Genomic DNA, 20,550 nt, shown 5'->3' with positions numbered 1-20,550 from the left:
CTGAGATCTTAGAACTTATATCTCGAGGTGGGTGGCGCATTTACGTTGTAGATGTCTATGGGCTCCAGTAACCACTTAACACCAGGTGGGCTGTGAGCTCGTCCATCCATCTAAGCAATAAAAAAAAAAGTCAAATTGCGATTAAAGTTTTTTTTCTAGTGTTTTGTTTTCGGCCAGTTATACTTTTGGTTTTGGCACGTCTAATTGATGACGTCATTGCCACTAACGTTTTATGCTACGTTCCGGTTCCATGAAGTCTGGTGGCACATAAATAAAATTTTTGCAATACACAACGCTGGGTCGAATTTGGACGCGATTTCCCGGAAAACGAGTCAGAAGTTTCGGGTGTTTGTATAGAATTTTGTTTGTATACTTATTTATTACGAAAACAGCCATCTAAGCAATTTTCACATCGTCCCCATTGAAGAACCAACAAATATTCTGTTCTCATTAGGGAGCTTAGAAAGGACAATGTGGGTCTTAACCCAATTTTTGATGTGAAACATCTATAGCCGCACGTAAAACCGATTTCTGGCGTGGCGACGCGTCGCCATGCGCAATTGACTGTGCGATTCTCTCCCACTCGATCCGGCGTTAAGCCATCTCTCTCGCTACACTGAGCTCGGATACCTATAGTGTATACTCCATCATTTTAGAATCGAGTTCATACTAAAGGTTTCGTTCTATGCGTGTTATCACGAGCGCTCCTCATTGCTTTAAAACAATTCAGTCTGAAAATGTAATATACGTTTGCGATAACAAGAACGATATAATTTTTTTTGTTTTTTTATTGCTTAGATGTGTGGACGAGCTCACAGCCCACCTGGTGTTAAGTGGTTATTGAAGCCCATAGACATCTACAACGTAAATGCGCCACACACCTTGAGATATAAGTTCTAAGGTCTCAGTATAGTCACAATGGCTGCCCCACCCTTCAAACCGAAACGCATTACTGCTTCACGGCAGAAATAGGCGGGGCGGTGGTACCTACCCGTGCCGACTCACAAGAGGTCCTACCACCAGTAATTACGCAAATTATAATTTAAGGTTTAAGGTCGTGGATATAAAATTGTGAATGCCGCTATGCTACTTAAAACACGAATTCGAAAAATAAATATCGCAGTATAACGTCAATGCTTCAAAGTTCAAAGTCTAGTTGCATTACCACAGAAATAGGTGCTGTTAATCAGATTACCAGACCACTGCCGTGTCTGCATTATTTTAATGCTAACATACTGACATCGTTCTACACAAATGTAAATCTTCTTTTATTCTTTTGTTTAATAGAAATTATTTTAACATCAGTTCATCCGCTCTAAGCTTCGCTTTATATCACTAGATATCGTTGGCCCAATTATGATAGATAAAAACCATCTTATCGTTAGACTAATAACGTAATATTCGAATCTAATCAATTTTATATTGATCCGTCACAGAAATTAAAATGATAATCAATAGGCGACAAACGTTCAAAGAGAATGATCAAATTTAAAATGGATACGAGCTTTTTTGTTATTCTCGCTTTAGTAAGCTCCGTGTTCGCCGGTAAACACGATATTTACTCGAGGTATGTTATTAGCATGGTGTTGGTAATGAGTTAATTCTCGGATTATGATTTTGCCGTATGAAGTAGGTTTAATGTTTTTTTTTAATATGCTTTTATTAGTTTAGTATGTATGCAAGTTACGGAATGTTTGTACATAATTTTCATCCATTTCAAGACGTTTTGATTAATTTGAAAATTTGCACACGCATCCAGGAGCGATGAGTATAAAATAATTTTTTAACTTTACTCTAAAGTAATTATTATTAACAAGATAAAAAAGGAGTTTTTTTGTTTTTTTTTTTAATGTGCATTATTATATCAAGTGTGGGTGGAAAGTCCTCAAATGGAGGCCACGGATGGGTACTAGGAGCGTGGGGCGTCCTCCAACCAGGTGGACCGATGACTTAGTGCGCACGGAAGTCGTTGCATGCGGAAGGCGGAGGACCGCATTCTGTGGGAGGCATTGGGGAAGGCCTACATTCAGCAGTGGGCAAATAAAGGCTGATGATGATGATGATGATTGTATCAAAGGTAGGTTAGACGGTAATGTGAGTAGAGCCGTTCTAAAAAGACTGGTAATTACTGTGTGAAAGAGAAGATGCATAAAATCGTATGAGTGTAGATATGACGTGGGATAGGCTTGAATGGAAAAAGAGATCCTGCTGTGCCGACCCCATATAGTGAGATAAGGACGTGACAAGATGAAGATGCCAATACATGTGGAATGAGATAGTGCTAGTTCAGAGTGCTAAATCATAGCAGAAGCTATGGTTAGATTATAGCAGCCTCTAGTATGTTCTACAAGGCGGAATGCATAATGGCTTTGCGACTGAAATAGGCCAAACGGTACTACCAATCCATATGAATATGCGAGGTATTTCACTAATCATCCTAAACTGCGTCTCTAATCTGGGACATTAAATTCAAGTTTGAGTAGAGAAAGAGTAAGAGTTTTCTCGAGATATCACTGTAATGTTTAGGAGAAACCTTTTCATTTACCCTTTGACTTGGTTAATTGAAAGGCGGAATAATAAAATTGTTACTTATCAATAGACATGCTGTCTACGGTGTTGAGCTTCGAGACCAGGATGATGTGGCGACTCTGTTCAATCTTCAGCAAAAACTGAACGTCGATATCTGGCAGCATGGTATGGCCAGAGTCAGAGACGCTGAAGTCATGGTCTCACCGGAACAGTCCAAGGAGTTCTTCGAGACTTTAGATAATAACGGCTTGAAGTATTATTTGAAAATAGAAGATGTTTCTAAGTAAGTTTGTGAACACGGTCATTTATTTAAATTAGGTAAATAATTTCATCTTCGCTTCATTACATCGGCAATGTTAGAGATACGTCTTTCAAATTTCGTTGAAGCAAAATCATATACTAGCGCTTTTGAGATACTTTAGAAGTAAAATCCACCATCGTGGATGTCACTGTCACTCATGCCATGAAAAAATTCAAGGCGTTGCTAAGACATTGCTAGTCACGAGCATCCATGAACACACCTCATGACCCACATATAGAAGTTTGGCCCGTTTGGCTCTGAGCGGATACCAGAGGACACTGAAATAATAGGACTCATCATCATTACCATTGTATTAACTTACCCTTCGAAACGGAAAGAATAGTTGTGATCGAATAGTGGTACGTACGTAGGTACATACAGTATCAGTAAAGTTAGTGAAGATTTGAGTGTCGAAAAATGGAAAAGATCGGGAGAGAGAAGATTAATGACGAGACTCGTTAGTAGATGCATGGGTTACGAGAATGTAGTTCTAGCATTCAAAGGTGGGAGGTCAAATAGTCAGAATGTCTAATTTACCTCTGACCTAATAACGTAACGGTAATAATCACAAGAGTGAAAAATATTTTGAACACCTTAATTCCTGCTATCTGCTATAAGCTGATAGAAACAGAATAACTCTTGAAAGTGTAATCGGACCTTAAATTAAAATTACTATTGCTTTTATTCATTTGCAGAGTTCTGAAGGAGCACGAAGAGGATCTGGCGAAATGGAGGAGAAACAGAAGTAACAGAATGATCTTTCAAGATTATCCGCGTTACGCTGAGGTAGAAATATATTTTTAACGATGCCGGTATCAGTTCGAATTTTAATGAATCACTAAAATCTGAAACGAAACTATACCTAAGTAAGAATTTTCGACTTTGTATAGGTAAACCAATACATGGAAGATATTGCCGCTAGATATCCAAATTTGGTGACCCTAGTCAACGCTGGGAAAAGCTTCGAGGGACGCGACATCAAATATTTGAAGGTATTTTTATAGTACAGCTATAGAAAACGTTGTTCTAATGTTTTTTTTTTGTATTACACGCAATGTACTTACCATATTTAACCATATCATACCATATTTAAAGGGTAAACGGGCTCACAGTGTAATGAGGCTACGAAATCCCATAGACGCCATGGCGATGACACGAGCTAGAAGTAAATTTTATATTTACTATATAATTCCTAGTCTCTTTGTACAATAATGAAAAATATGGGATCGCGCCGTAACCAAATCTTGGATCCGTCATATTTTTTATTCACCCAAACTTTCGGAGCTAAAGAGCGTGTCAAATAACTAGACAAATATTTTACAGATATCGACAACAAACTTCGAGGATCCTCGCAAACCAGTTTACTTCATGGATGGCATGATGCACGCTCGCGAATGGGTCACGACTCCAGTCACGATGTACTCAATCTTCAGGCTCGTAGAGAACTTGAGAGATGATGAGAGGGATCTGCTTGAGGACATCGATTGGATCATTTTGCCTATCGTCAATCCCGATGGCTATGAGTTTAGCCATACTGACGTAAGTTTCAAAAACAATTTTCAAGCCTTGCATCAATTTCTCGAATCTTTCATTCACGACTTCATACCATACATTTTGTTACAAAAATGTGAAAATAAAATTAGGCGATTATGAATCACCATTTTGAGTAAAATAGTTATAGATAAAAGTAAGTTATAGTAAAGTAGTAAGTTATAGATAAAACAGTATACCTAGATATAAGAGTTATGTTATATGTCAGCAAATAGAATTTTTTTATTTTTTTGCTTAGATGGGTGGACGAGCTCGCAGCCGGTGTTAAGTGGTTACTGGAGCCCATATACATCCACAACGTAAATGCGCCACCCACCTTGAGATACAAGTTCTCAAGTACAGTTATATTATTGCTATGCTATTAACTTTTCCTGTAAAACTGAACGTAAATCAAATAACGTCAAATGTGGTTATCCTTTCAGTATTTGCGTATGGCGAGCGGTTAGCTCGTTTATTTGTCCCTTAAATGACGTCATAGGACTTTACGATAAGCCAAATTTTGTAAAACTTGAAACTAAATATTTTAAAATCCGAGTTATCCGGTCTGAAATCCGATGTCTTGGAATGTATTTTCCCAATTGTATATCAGTATAAAATATTTGGCTTTATGTGAAATTTCAACCTAACTAACCTCTGTGTGCATATCGTATTTGAATTCCACAGGCTAATAAAGTGAAATAATCCTCAAATTCATCTATTACCAGGACCGTCTTTGGCGTCGCACCCGTTCCGTAAACCTAGAAGTCAGTACTACCTGCTTTGGAGTCGACGCGAATAGGAACTTTGATGTCGACTTCAATACCCTAGGGGTCTCCAGCGACCCGTGCTCCCAAACCTACCCAGGGGTCGTGCCGTTCTCCGAACCAGAAACAAGAATAGTCCGTGACATCCTCTCGAAGTACTTGCCACGTATACAGCTTTACAATAACATTCATAGCCATGGAAACTATGTTTTGTTCGGTTTTGGAAACAACACTTTAACGCCTAATGTGGCGCAGCTACACCATGTGGCTGCCGCGATGGGCGCTGCCATGGACGCTGTCAAATTACCCGAAGCCGGATATTATCTGATCGGTAACAGCGGTCTGGTGCTATACAGAACTTCAGGAAGCGCCCAGGATTACGGTCAGGTGAGAGCGTACACTAAATACATCTATATCAGGGGATCCCAAGCTTATTTTGTCAACTGCCCACTTTGAGAATAAATGATTTTTTAGCGCCCCCATTTCACCTACCTAAAAACCACTATAGCGAGAGCTTAGTCGATGTCTAAGAGTCCTCCTAGATAAAATTACAAATCGCCTCCCAAGTCTGTACACAACCCCCCATTTTTCTGGTTCCCTTACCGCCCCCTCTTTAGGCTTGCAGCGCTCACAAAAGGGCGTTATCGCCCACTTTGGAAAAGGCTGATCTATATCACTGGCAGGACAAACGAATTACTAATATTAAAAAAAGCTAACAGACAACTGTCTTCAACGAAATAAAACCAGAATATAATCAATGTAGACGTAATGAATTAAATATGCATTATTAAGACTAAATCGAAAACTACTGGCCAAATCATGATAAATGAGACCACACGAGAAGAACTAACTTTTTTAATATAATGAGAATCATCCAAATCGGTGCACTTCCAAAAAATGCTGAGGAATAAAAAAATACAATCGAATTGAGAGCCCCCAACTTTTTTGAATTCGATTAAAAACCACGAGCATTATGTGCGGTGTACGTACAGTTATAAAATTGCAATGGAACTATATAGGTACTATTTTTTTAAATGTAACGTTTTGAGGTTCAGACCTCTCTACACATAACAAGGAAATTTGAGCTTAGGGAATACCATGGGATAGTTAATTTTATTAAATTAGGTATTATAATATCTGGCCACGTGTTATTTAAAAACAAAAACCTTAGCCACAGCAACGTGTGGCCGGGTCTGCTAGTTTTATTATACGATTGTATCAAAATTACAGTACTGAACTATTCGTTCCCAAAAGAATAAATAAACAGATTTTTAACTATTTAAGTATGCAAGCAGCTATTATTGTACGCAGTCAGCTTATGGTCGCATCCGTTATCTTATCGTTTGATAAGCTGTCTGTTTGATAAGAGAGGCTCTTATCTGGCGGCGGCATTTAACCGTAATTAGTATTCGTCGCGTTTGTACTGTTGATGATATCGGAGAAAACACGTCATTTTCATGACCGGCTAGGTTTAACTGAAAAATAATATGTACGGTGATAAATGATTTCCTCCGTCTTGATTCTCCGGCAATTGTACTTTTTTGTATTTAATGTATCGCACTGTGTATTTGTTTTTTGGTGTACAATAAAGAATACTCTCTTTCTCTCTCTCTTGAGTCGCATTCCCCATATCTGACGGTCGTGACCATCTCCTCCCATTATTTTTCTCTGGTAGATGTTTCGCCATCTTTCTCTGTTCTTGGTTATCCACGGGATTCGTAGCACCTTCCTCCAGCACCACATCTTGAAGGTGGTCTCAATGCGGTGGCGATCAGTTTATTTCAGAGTCCACGTCTCGGCACCATAGAGAAAGATTGAGAGCACTAGAGTTCGGAAGTCCCATTTTGGTTTTAAGTGATATATTCCTATCTCTCCACGTTCTATGCAGCTGAGACACGCCGCCCTTTGATATGTTTATGCGCGGTCTGACGTCAGCCTCACAAGACCCGTTGCTGTAAATATCAGCGTCCAGATAGATGAAGTCATCTATTTACTGTAGGTTGAGCGTGCCAGTTAACGCCCTTTTTGTTTTGGTTTGGCTTGTTTTTCTCGAATGGTGATAGACCATTATCTTGGTCTTTGACTTGTTTATGGTGAGACCTAAGCGCTTATTTAGGTGCTTGTAAATATGTATTAATTAGTGTTACTATCATCAAGTGGCCTTATGCTTGTTAGCCCAGATTTTTGATGGCGCTCTCAGAACTTGTTTAGTTAATAATAGCAACAAAAACTAAATAAGAATTGTAAAATAATAATAATTGTTATTTAGTTTTTGTTGCTTTTACTAACTCAGAGCTCATATTATGTTAGCCTTAACCCACTGAGTATCCCGCTGGATCTTCTCAGTGGATCGCGGTTCCGTTTCGGTGGCATATTCAGCAAGGCACTGCTCTTGTTAGGGCAGATATTAGCATAATTCAGCCCCACGAGCTCACCCACCAGTACACGTGTAGCCATAATAGGTCCACGTCATGATAGATAGCCCTAATAGATATATGTATGTAGATAGGTAGGGGAAAAATTTTTCATTATTATAAATTACGTTAACAAAATAATGTCAATGACGTTTCATTGTACCAAATTATAATGTCAACGGCTCAGAATTCATAATCCAAAATAAATAATAGTTTAAAAAAACTAACTAAAAAACTCGTCCAAAATACCTCAGTGCCTTAAGACAAAGGCGTACAACCAATGTGTGTTACCAGTAATGACTTACGGCTCGGAGACGTGGTGCTTCACTAGGGATCTTTTTAGAAGGCTCAAAGTCGCACAGCGAGCTATGGAGAGGGCTATGCTCGGCATTTCTCTACGTGATCGAATTCAAAATGAGGAGATCCGTAGAAGAACGAAGGTTGCTGACATAGCCCGTAGAATTAGTGAACTGAAGTGGCAATGGGCCGGCCACATAGCACGAAGAGAGGACGGTCGATGGGGCAGTAAGATCCTGGAGTGGCGACCACGTACTGGCAAACGCAGTGTGGGACGGCCACCTACTAGATGAACCGACGACCTAGTAAAAAGCGCTGGGTCTCGTTGGATGCAGGTGGCAATGGACCGGTCGCACTGGAAATCTATTAGAGAGGCCTATGTTCAGCAGTGGACGGCGATAGGCTGAAATGATGATGATGATGAACTAAATACGCTATAACTATAAACGCTTTTACAGAAAATCCCACTAAAAAATAGAAAATAAATCTTAATAAATTTGAATTAAAAATAGTGTAAGAAAAAATGATTTTATAGTAAAAAAAGCGTGGGGTGCATGGTATCAGTTGTTATAAATATTTTATGAATAGATATGAGTAGAAGGGTTATTTTGATAATATTCTGAAAAGCGCCCCACGCTTTTTTACAATAAAATATTTTTTTCTTACACTATTTTTTTAATTCAATTTTATTAAGATTTATTTTCTATTTTATAGTGGGGTTTTCTGTAAAAGCGTTTTTTTTAGTTTTTTTTTTTTAAACTATTATTAATTTTTCAATTTTTAGTTCAATTTCAATTTTTTTAATATATTATTTTTTCAATTTTTTTTAATATTAATTTGTCATCGGTCCTGAACAAGTATACCAAATTTCGAGTTAATCCGTAATTTTGAAGGCGGTAAAAATCGCGTTCAAAGATTCCGCTACAAACATACATACGTCTGAAGCTAATAAAAGCGTATTAATAAATATCCTTTACAGCATGTTGGTGTCCCCTTCTCGTACACTCTGGAGCTGCCTGGATACGGCTACGACTTCAGGGTACCGCCTTCTTTCATCGATCACATCAACGAGGAGACCTGGAAGGGAATCGCCATCACTGCTCGCCTTTCAAAGATTCACTACCGCAGCAGAACTAGTCGACAATGAGATTACTTGAGACTACTGAGATTATAATATGGTCTTAGGAATAAAGAAATATTAATGCTACTAAAGATTTTGTGTTTGGATGGCTTTGTGCCGTTTTAGATTTTAAAACAATAACTTTTCGGTACATTTTTGTGAATACTAATTCATCGTTAGGCTCAAGGAAAACGAGGATATATCTACTGATTACTTTATAGTAAAATTTAAGGTTTTATTTATTTATTTTTTATTGCTTAGATGGGTGGACGATCTCACATTCCACTTGGGGTTAAGTGGTTACTGGAGCCCATAGACATCCACAACGTAAATGCGCCACCCACCTTGAGATATAAGTTCTAAGATCTCAGTATAGTTACAACGGCTGCCCTACCATTCAAACCGAAATGCATTACTGCTTCACGGCAGAAATAGGCAGGGTGGTGGTACCCACCCGCGCGGACTCAAAAGAGGTTCTACCAAAGGATAAAATAATTGTCATATACTGCTTTTAAGTCAAATTGCGATCAAAGTTTTTTTTTCTAGTGTTTTGTTTTCGGCCAGTTATACTTTTGGCACGTCTAATTGCTGACGTCACTGCCACTAACGTATGCAAACTAAGTATGCTAACGCATGATCGAGACTGTAAATAAATTCTTGATGTCCTCAAAAGGACGTCACATCCGACACCTTGTCAATCATACGCGAATGGAATATGAATGATATCTATGAAATATTGATGACTTAATTTTGTTTAATTAAGCCTCTTAGGTAGGTACGTATGCATTTTGTACACTTTTTTTTTGTAGATTATAAAAATACAGAAAATAAAAAGCAACAACACTTTTGTTTCGTCGGTTCCTTACAGAGCTGTGACACTTTTTGGAACCACTGCAATAATGCAGATCACTATAACATTAAGAAAGGATGTTAACTGACTGTCAATTAAATTAATAGATTTCGAATATGAAATAGTTTTCGTGAATTTGAGGAGCGACATCAATAATAACAGCGTAATTTTCCGAATTAATATATAAGGGGACGGTAAAAATTAAATAAAAATCACGTAAAATATGTTTTGATAAAATTCGAAAAATTTCAAAATGGCGCTTGCGCACGCACCCGAGGCACGTCTCGAGCGTTGGGCGCGCGCCGTTGCCGTACTGTACACCGGGGATAGGCTTTCCAGCTAGCTACGTCGCTTGCGCTGTTCATTCATTCTATCAAACTGAGCCGACACAGTCGCACACAGTGTCGCTCTGTGTTGACATTTCAACACACAAGGCTCTCGCTCTTTCGACACGCAAATCCATTGTCAGTCATTATCATTTTGTCAGTTGTTTTGTTTGTGACACCACGAGGAACGTAGTTACGATTCTTTTTTTTTAAACACGCGTGTTTATGTTATGTTTACTTAATTTGTGTAATTGTTCAGACTTGGAAAACAGTGGAAATGTTTTTGACTTACGACGCAATCACCACCTTCGGGATCTCAATGGTATGTAATAAAGTTGTCCATAGCTTTATCATGTTTTAAGCCTTTTTGAAATTAAATACGATAATCAGGGTACATTAGGTACGCCCTATGCGTATGTATTTGGCTTAGTAAATATTTGGTTTTTCATACACACATGTCTAAATTAAAAAATAATTTTTAGTAAGAGAAAGTTACCGATTTAATCATCTCTTAAAACATGTATGCTGTCTCGAACTGCGATTTCGTTTGATAGCAGACACCTTGACACTATAGACTGGTTTACGCAGTACTTTAAACACCTTATTAAAACAGGTCTGTTTTGATGGCGAATTAATTACATATATTAACTTAAATGAATATTTACGCAAATCCAATGTTCGTGTTAATTTTATTAGACAGGAAATAAAATACCACGATCTTAAACTCGGGCGCATATTGCGAGTCTTTACCTGCCTAGCAAGTTTCCGTCCCAATTCTTTAAATTATTCTATTGTTTATACTAAATAGTACACTGTTGAAAACTTGAAGAGTTGTTCATCCTCTTCTAACGTTGGCTTTAGATATTGTAAGAGATTATCGCTTCGAGGCAATAACTGCCTACCTAATATAATATAATATAATATAATATACCAATTATAGCTACTTACTAGCTATATATTATCTATATATATAAAAATGAAACCCGTTTTCCGTTGTCACGACATAACATGAAAACGGCTTGACCGATTTGGCTAATTTTGGTCTTGAATTATTTGTTGAAGTCCAGAGAAGGTTTAAAAGGTTAGATAAATATAAAAATATTCGGAATTAAATAAAAATAACAATTTTGTTTTTCCTTTGATGTGTCCCCCGTCGGACGGATTCCTTTTGTTTGTTTTAAGTTTATCTTAAACAAAAGTTTAGGTCTTTTATTTATCGATTGAGGCACTACGAAGTCTGCCGGGTCAGCTAGTACTATATAATATATAGACTTAGCATACCCATATAGGCTAAGTCGATAATATTATTTATATAATAATTTTTGTAGTTTTTTTTCTGATAATGTATTTATGTTTCTTACTAAAGTGTGTGAATTGTCAGATCTTCGTCTCAGCGAATCAATCAACAAAGAAATACCTTTCAGTATGGCTAAAAAAAAACATTTATTTGCTATTTTAGCAAATCGGAAATCCCAAATTTTTAAAAACGTTAAATATCTTCTCTTAGTTACTTGTTCCTACTTTTATAACGAAACAGAATTAATAGGAATATTTATTAGAATTGTCATTAAGAATCAAACTGAACAAAGTAGAGTTCAAAGAATCTATTCAAAAAAGATCTAAAAGAAGAAAAGAAAAAGGTTGTCTTTTGTTTTCGCAGACCTCACCTTTGTTGTTTTTTCTAAAGTAAATCGTAACAAAGGCGCGTGATTTTTATTCAATTACTGATTAACATTTACCATAGGTACCTATGTTGTTTTTTTTTTTCGAGAACAGATCAAACATTGGTATGCCCAGATAACAAGTACTACCAGACGAATTTTATGATAAGCGTTAACAAAAATAAAAAACGTATGAAATGTATTTCGTTCCGAATTTGTCATTTTATGTATAAAAAAAAACAAAATAATGTAGTTGAAAATTAATGAGCATAAATAGCACGATGATTTTTTGGTTTTAAAGACATGAAATTATATTTTTATTCTGATGCTTCTTCCAGTAATAAAATGTATTTATTGTTACGCCGGTAATAGTAGCGCCATCTATCGCCGAATAGTCGAACGAATATAGTATCTAGTGTACGAACGATCGAGAAGTACAACGCTATCTTTTGTCAGATAGCGGAAACACAATACTCGAAATGTGTGGAATATTCTCAATAATTCTAGGGAAGTGGAAGAAGAGGAGGCGCCGGAGTCCGACATAACCCGGTCTATTACCCCTCTCGACCGGGTATCCGTAAAAGGATTCCCCAGCGATAAAAAAAGGGGTTGAGGTATCGACTATAAAAACGTTGTAGCAGAGATGGCACGCTGTCAGTCAGTAATCGGAACTACTCGAAGCGAAACAGCGAACGGATCACCTAAAGCGAAGCGGAAGAAGCGAATTAAGAGTTTTAAACTGTTTGTTGAGTGTTTTAAGTGTTGAATACAGAATTCGATCGAATTTTATTTATCCTGAACCCTATGTAGCGCGTAACAGTATTATCATCGGTCGCGGGTACAAATCCAAGATAGTGGTACTAGCATAACAATACGATAACAAAGTGGACTGTAAATTCGTTAACCTGTCTATCTATACTAATATTATAAAGAGGAAAGATTTGTTTGTTTGTTTGTATTGAATAGGCTCCGAAACTACTGAACCGATTTGAAAAATTCTTTCACTGCTTGGAAGCTACGCTATTCCCGAGTGACTTAAGCTATAACCTATTTTGAAAAAAAATAGGGATCCTTAATAAAACTCCAATAATGTAACCCAAGGTGTAAAAAAATTACTTAAAATATACGTTACATCGCATGCCCTGCAAAAACTATTGATGATAGAATAAAATAATGTACTACGACTTTGTAGAACACATTAATATTTAGGAAAAGTATCGCGACAGCATATGTCTGACTATTATAGTTATGCCACAAGAAGTGTTATTTTATTTAATAAAATTTTATTTAATAAAATAAAATAACGTCAAATATCGTTGAAATTTTTGTTAAAGACCCGAGCGGAGCCAGAGCGGGCCGCTATGTAATATAATAACAATCGATAGATGGCGTTATTAGTTTTCTAAATCACGCTATGGTTGTTACATGATTTTTATTTAAAATAGATTTCTTAGATATGATTAAGTTCACGCGAACAAAGTCGCAGACACTGGATGTATCTAGAATAAATTTAACCAGAAAACCTTATATTGCAGGTCCTCTCATTCACGCTGTCAGTGATAATTCTACTGATAGTGGCAGCGAAGCGCGGATTCTTCAGAGTTGGGGCCAGTCGGAAGCCCCAACTTTACGGGCCATTGTTGGTGCAGGCCACAGCACCTCCTGCACCGAAAACAGTAGAACTATCACCATTAGCCACGTACACCGCATAGCTGCTGTTTGGGATACAGAAGAAATATAGATCTGCAAAAAAAAATCATTACCTCAAATTAGGGGAAGTTGATAATTTTTCGAAATGAAAAATATAAAAGTATTCAAAATTTTTGTTTAATTTAAATTAAAATCGGGATAACTTTTCGAATGATTAATTATTGTATTTATTTCATATCAATTCCATCGGTAGTAAAGTTTTTTTTTTATAAACATCACTTTAAAAATTGTAGTAAAAGTTGAGATCCCGAAAAATTAAATTAAAAAAAAACTGCCAGCGTATCCATTTATGGTATTTTATGTTAATAGAACATTTCAGTCTGTGCTCATATGCCTAGAATTTTTTTAAATCATGCATTTAAAACCAAATGATTTTTAGTAATAAATTCAAAATTTCCCGCTCAAACGCTGTTAACGTTAGGCCTCTTTGCACATTTACGTGTATTATCTGTGGTCAGGCATGCGTCAAACAAATGCTTGATTTTGGAAACAGCGCTCTGGAATTGAGTTTACCTATTCATTCGAGTTAACTAAAAGTTGACACATCCATAAATATTATTGTCATAAAATGAAATTTAATTCCAGTAATTAAATAATCAGTATTAAGTAAGTTGAAAAATTTATCATAACATCCCGATGGATTTTTAAATTACTTCCATTTAGTGTAGGTATAGATCATATTATCATTTTCGTTTCATTTATCTTCGTTCTATTAATCTGTACAAATTTTGTAGATTTTTTTTAAATTTACAATAGTCAACATTTCAAGTCAAGTCAATCAAATGTTTTGTTCAATTATATTTTTAAAAACAGAATTACAATATGTATAACATATTATTAAAGCAGTATATTATTATTAGTAATATTAAATAGCATTCCATTTTGACATTGACAATATTTTTAGTTTTGGTTAGGTATGTATTTTATAAAACTTGTTTCCACAGTTTGCGGAGTATGCTTAATAAAATAAAAATCTAACATCTAAACAGTATAAATATTGTTAACACTGTATTAAACTCTTCCGGCTATGTACATTATAAAAATTATTACTTAACCGGTTTTACCGTGATTTAATTCACTTTAAATGATTTCCCGATATTTCGGCAGTATTGCCTATCGAAATAACAACGCAACAACATAATACGGATTAAAGGAAAAACAATAAAAAAAAAAGTTTTTTTATTAAGGGTATTTCACACATACATTTCGACGTTAACCCATTATATTAGTCGTTTAAAATAAATGAAATATTCTCAGTTCATAGAAAAAATAGGACTGGGTTCTTGTCACATGCGAAATTCTACGAAACGCGAACACAAATAAATGATTAGGCATCTCTTAGATAAACCCTTTGAATTAACAAACACAGCGTATCAAAAAGACCTTTATCAAATAGTTTTATTCAAATCGTAAAACATTATGTACGAAAAACATACAAAAATAAATGTATTTTTAATATTTGATATATAAAAATGAATTGCGTTCGTTAGTGTCGCTAAAACTCGAGAACGGCTGGACCGATTTGGCTAATTTTGGTCTTGAATTATTTGTCGAAGTCCAGAGAAGGTTTAAAAGGTAGATAAATATGAAAATTCTCGGAATGAAATAAAAATAACAATTTTGTTTTTCCTTTGATGTGTCCCCCGTCGGACGGATTCTTTTTGTTTGTTTTAAGTTTATTTTATACAAAAAATTAGGTCTTTTATTTATCGATTGAGGCGCTACGAAGTCTGCCGGGTCAGCTAGTATTTGATAATATTGTTTTTAACTTTTAGCTCGAGCGCGCCATCAACGAATCTGTCAAGTCAAGACCGAAAAATGTTCGCATGTGTTCATTTTCCCTTCATACCCATGTTGTGTGCTAGCTGGTTTAATAAATTAACAATTAATCGCCATTAGTTGACGATGCGAATAGAAGTCGAGCATGATACAAGGAAAATTTATATTGACGTTGCGCGTGTTCCTAATTACGCAAAACATATGCCAGTCGCTCTTCTGATAAGGCGACTTGACGTGTCACCAACATTCCATTGTGTTGTATAAAAACAGATACTAATATACAGGGTGTTCCAAAAGAATGGATTATCCTAAAACACCCTCATAGTAGAGGTATAGGGGACTCAAAAAAAAAATAAGGTAGTGCCCAAGTTAAAAAAAATATCTAAATTTCATGATTAAAATTTAAGTTCAGATTAGCTTTTATAAAAAAAATACACTAGCTACTCATACGATTTCTTGCACATTCCTCAGTATAGTCTATGTAGAATATTATAACACCAAAAAGCCTATGGATTTCATTTATTTGTAGCTTTTGTATATTCCATAAAACAGTATGGACTCAATAGCTCTACTATGAGGTGTTTCAGGATTATCCGTCCTTTCTGGGACACCCTGTATAAAGAGACGCAGTGCATTGGAGCCCCTCACAAATAAATACAAGCTAAACTGTACCGCTGTCGAATAATATTTGCACTGTAAATTGTGTATTTTGTATGTTTGATAATATTCAATTGTAACCATGATTCTGCTGCTAATTGCATGTTTTTCAGCGCTTCGTTTGCTTTGCTTTGGAGTTGCCTCATCCACGTTTTCTTCGTAATAAATGTCGATGAGAATAATGACTGAGATTTTGTACCAAATTGGAAGTTACCATCTTCTCTTCTCAGTCGTATGTACTCTTGGCAGAGTGGTCGTGGTCATCACTTCGGTTGGTGGTGCGCTTCACCAGACGTCGCCATTCCTCGCGTACCGCGGCCCTTCTTATGCACTCGTTAACGGGACCGTTTAGAGCTGCCTTTATTTGGTCGGTCCATCGTAACGGTGATCTGCCGCGCGGTCTTGTACCCTCTATCATGCCCTGCACCACAAGGCGCTCAACTGAGTCGTCACCCCGCCGCGACACATGCCCGAAGAAAGTGAGAATTGGACCCTGAACTATGGAGGATAGTCGCTGCTTGATGCAGAGTTCCTGTAGAATTGACTGATTCGTTCTGAACTCCGTCCACGATATTTGCAGCATTCTTCTCCAGCACCACATTTCGACAGCATCTATCCTCTTTTTCTCACTTTCTCTCAATGTCCAGGTCTCAGCAGCATAAAGAAAAATGGGGAAGACCAGCGCTCTTACAAGTCTTACCATCTTACATCCGAAATATTCTAATAGCAAACCAAATTGAAGATAAAACATTTATTTGAATATTTGAATCAATTGATTCCAATAAGAAAAGAGTTTAAATGGTTTCAGACAGTAGCTTCAATTACATTTAAAAAATTTCGATCGCAATTTTGAAGGAAAATCTAACATTTACATTTTAAATCACCAACTAAAGTCGAATAAACCTAACTATTTCACGCCAAGCTAAACCAATAATCGATGAGATTACATGGAACTGTTGTTTTGGTATGATCGATAGCCCCGAGTGACGTAACACGTCATGAAGTTTAGAAATGAGGCAAGTTTTGGAAACTACGCAGCAAAATTTGATAATAAAAAAGAAAGTTTTTCGTTCCTTGAATTATATCAGACTCAAACAATTGCAATTCGATTTTTCGACTCCAGTTTGGATGTCTTAAAAGATGATGGCGTCGCTGTTGATACTTACCCACTGATTTTCTCACTGGATCTTCTCAGTAGGTCGTTATTCCGATTCGGTGGTAGATTTCTACCAGATCGAGCCCTGTGAGCTATAAACGTTTAGAGAAAGCTTCTTCTTCAGAAAAAAAATTTCTTTCGTGTTTTTGAATTATTTACACACAGCATTCATAGAATGTATTTATTTATTAATATACAAATTTACTCAATAAATCGTACTTAAATATACATAGTTTTAAATCTTAATTAATACATGTAACTTTACAATGAAATACATTATGTGCTATAAGGGCGCAAGAAACTTCGCACACACGTTATAAGAAGATAATAATAAAAAAATGCGATAATAAGTATGTAACGTCTTAATTTAAGTGCCATACTGTACCAAGGAAATCGTAATAAAAAATAAAAAGTAAATTTGGTCTTTCCATTTCCTGCTAATGTTGGTACCCATGGTAGACAGGTTAGATCCAAACATCGTGGCTAGTTCCTAATCAGAATATATCCCATCAGCATCCCCCACCGTGAATAGTATGTATGTACATTATCCGTCTATAACACAAAGAACAGAGACACGACTAAGTACAAGTAAATGGTATCACCCTAATATTGGTTTTTTTTTTTTTTATTGCTTACAGCCCACCTGGTGTTAAGTGGCTACCGAAGCCCACAGACATCTACAACGTAAATGCGTCACCCAACTTGAAATATAAGTTCTAAGATCTCAGTATAGTTACAACGGCTGCCCCACCCTTCAAATCGAAACGCATTACTGCTTCACGGCAGAAATAGGCGGGGTGGTGGTACCTACCCGCGCGGACTCACAAGAGGTCCTACCACCAGTATTCAACTGGCTATTTTTCTTTCCTTCGATACTCCAATAGATGGCACCAGTGAGAACACAAATAACACAATACGTATTGCCATCTAGTGCAAAATATGCACTTTGAAGTCGTGACCTAAAGAATAAGACGTCCGGTGCATTCGTATGTCGATACATTGGTGTTGGAATCCCGCCGTCAGGTACCAATTTTTCCAATGAAACACGTACTTAACAAATGTTCACGATTGACTTCCACGGTGAAGGAATAGCATCGTGTAATAAAAATTAAACCCGCAAAATTATAATTTGCGTAATTACTGGTGGTAGGACCTCTTGTGAGTTCGCACGGGTAGGTAACACCACCCTGCCTATTTCTGTCCTGAAGCAGTAATGCGTTTTGGTCTGAAGGGCGGGGCGGTGGATGTCTATGGGCTCCAGTAACTACTTAACACCAGGTGGGCTGTGAGCTGAAACTATAAAGGTAAGCTATGTGCTCGATAACCCAAAAGCCTGGCGCAATGAAAAAGGATAAACCTAACTGACTGCGAAGGTACCTAATGACAGAGTAAAATTTAATAAACTGAAAGTCAAGAGAAATCTAGAAATCTAATTCTCCGTTCCGCCGACAGTCGGGAACGAGAAATTGTTTTTTTTTCTTTCATCCGGTTTTTAAAGAAACCGATAAAATCGCTTTGCGTAAACGGATCGAGGGGTAATGAAATCAACCGCCAAGCTCCGGGGTCGTGAACGAAAATTTTTACGTCGACTCCTTTGTGGCGAATCGAGTTGACTCCGCCATTTGCGGGATGAAAGACGAGCGAAGTGTGTCGATTTGTGTGTAATACAGCGAGACGTAGCCGCAAAAAGGAATTCGGAGTAGCATCGGCGAATGGAGACGTACTAATAAATATTTTGTTACGTAATTATACATTTAAACAGAACCGATCGAATCTTTGATCAGTGCTCAGAAATGCAGGCTTATTTTTACTGATTACAGACACACTTAAGAACTGATTCAAAACATATTTTGGTAAATCTTGTGCTGCATTGTAAGAAAAATTATATTAGAATTAGAAATTATATTAGAAAAATAGCAATCTCTGAGTTTCTTGACGATTATTACTTTTTAGTGATTGAGGAATTACTGGTGGCGCGGAGGCCTTTCCCGTTTCACAAGGACAGGTGGGCGAGCAAAGGCTCAGCCAGGAGGGGTGGGATTTGCTAATAGCTCCCCGAGCGCCTCCAAAGGAATCCTAACAACTCAAGAGCAGCTGCTTCGCGAATGAATCTACTACCGAATCGGAATCGCGACCAGCTGAGAAATTGCGGCGAGAAACTCAGCGGGCTGATGTTTAGGTTAGGTTGCACGTCGCACTCTTTATCGAAGTTGACGAGTACGGTTACCGTTTTGGAGATTCTGTTCAGTAACGAAATTGATTCTGAATTAGCAGACGACGACTTAAAAACGCATACAAATGCATATTTCAATAAAAATCCTACTCTGAAGATACTGATGAATATAATTTATTATAATAGTGATAATACAATACCATGGACGAAGTCCCCTATAATTTTAATTATTCCTTTTATTGCAACAATCGATAGCCATCTTACTATTTCGAACAAAACTGCCCTCATATAAGGAAATTATATGGATGGAAGAGCTAACCACCCACATGGTATTGACTGAAAACCGGAGGAAATATATGTATTTTGGTATTCCTTCCTTCGTATTGGAATTGGAATGCATGGCTGCTTTGTGGCAGAAATAAGCTGGATGAAGGCACCGACCCGTGCATTTTCACAATTCATTTTACCATTAAATACCGAGTCCGTTGCGAGCCTGAGTTTCTATTTTTCCTATTACCAACCACCCTATTATTAACCAAAATCTGTTTTAAAAAAAAACCCCGAAACGGTACATTAAACTTTCACATCTCAAAATTGTAAATTCAAAGCTTTTCGCCGCAAAATAAAGGCGCTTCAAAAGGAAACAAAAAAGTGACAGATTTTTTTCCTCCAAAAGGTGTGATTTGAAATGTCTCGGGACGGCACTCCGGGAATCTCGATTATTACAAAGGGTAGCTTAATTAACTCACCGCTAACATTTTTAACTGTGTCCCAAAAATAAGCGGTACAGACGAGCGTTTTATAAAATAAACATCAGTGTATACTTAGTATAAGCCGCGCCAATAAAGAAACGAATCGAAAATGGCGTCTATGTACCTGCACCGACAGATTATGGTAGGGTAAACAAATAAAGAGAATGATAGAAAGAAAAAGTTGTTTACTGTAAAAAAAAAAATTTTAAATTATAAATCTTTTCCTCTTTCAAGTTTTTAATAACGTTATCACGATTTCGCGTGGATCACTGTGAAGGACTTTTCCTCGTTTGTGATAGGCCATATTATTTACCACACGTGGCACAAAAAAACGATAACTATAAAAAAATTGACAAAAACAACAAAATAACAACGAAATAAGTAATAAATGCAACAAATAACAACATAATTTGAGAGAAAACAGAGCGCGTCGAGACAGTGTGAGAACAAAGTCAGAACTGATCGATTTTCGAATACAAATGAAGGAGCAATCTCGTGTAGTCAAAATCAAATATGCTTTTATAAACGTGA

At 36.8% G+C, this 20,550-nt stretch overlaps 1 protein-coding gene and 1 long non-coding RNA gene across 4 annotated transcripts; both read left to right on the top strand.

Annotated features, from left to right (window-relative positions):
- The first annotated feature begins 1,394 nt into the window (after positions 1-1,394).
- LOC114240548 (carboxypeptidase B-like) lies at positions 1,395-9,171 on the top strand. 3 transcript variants are annotated; one of them, XM_028171134.2, is made up of 7 exons: positions 1,402-1,567; positions 2,600-2,812; positions 3,526-3,616; positions 3,721-3,822; positions 4,154-4,369; positions 5,086-5,511; positions 8,815-9,163. In XM_028171134.2, exons 1-7 carry the CDS (start codon positions 1,479-1,481, stop codon positions 8,980-8,982), a joined length of 1,305 nt encoding a protein of 434 aa, XP_028026935.2. In that variant the 5' UTR covers positions 1,402-1,478; the 3' UTR covers positions 8,983-9,163. The 3 variants fall into 3 exon arrangements, with proteins under 3 accessions (XP_089589745.1, XP_028026935.2, XP_089589744.1); XM_089733618.1 differs by lacking the exon at positions 1,402-1,567 and adding an exon at positions 1,725-2,077 and having other exon boundaries at positions 8,815-9,164; XM_089733619.1 differs by lacking the exon at positions 2,600-2,812 and having other exon boundaries at positions 1,395-1,567; positions 8,815-9,171.
- A 687-nt stretch (positions 9,172-9,858) lies between these two features.
- Positions 9,859-17,511, top strand: LOC149501347 (uncharacterized). The gene is made up of 2 exons (XR_016324336.1): positions 9,859-10,453; positions 13,328-17,511. It is a non-coding gene; the product is annotated as an uncharacterized LOC149501347 (long non-coding RNA).
- The last annotated feature ends 3,039 nt before the right edge of the window (positions 17,512-20,550 follow it).

This window comes from Bombyx mandarina, chromosome 16 (assembly GCF_030267445.1).
Source record: "Bombyx mandarina strain Sakado chromosome 16, ASM3026744v2".
NCBI lineage: Eukaryota > Metazoa > Arthropoda > Insecta > Lepidoptera > Bombycidae > Bombyx > Bombyx mandarina.
Note: the sequence above shows the minus strand (reverse complement) of the source record. Positions and strands in the feature narration are given on the sequence as shown.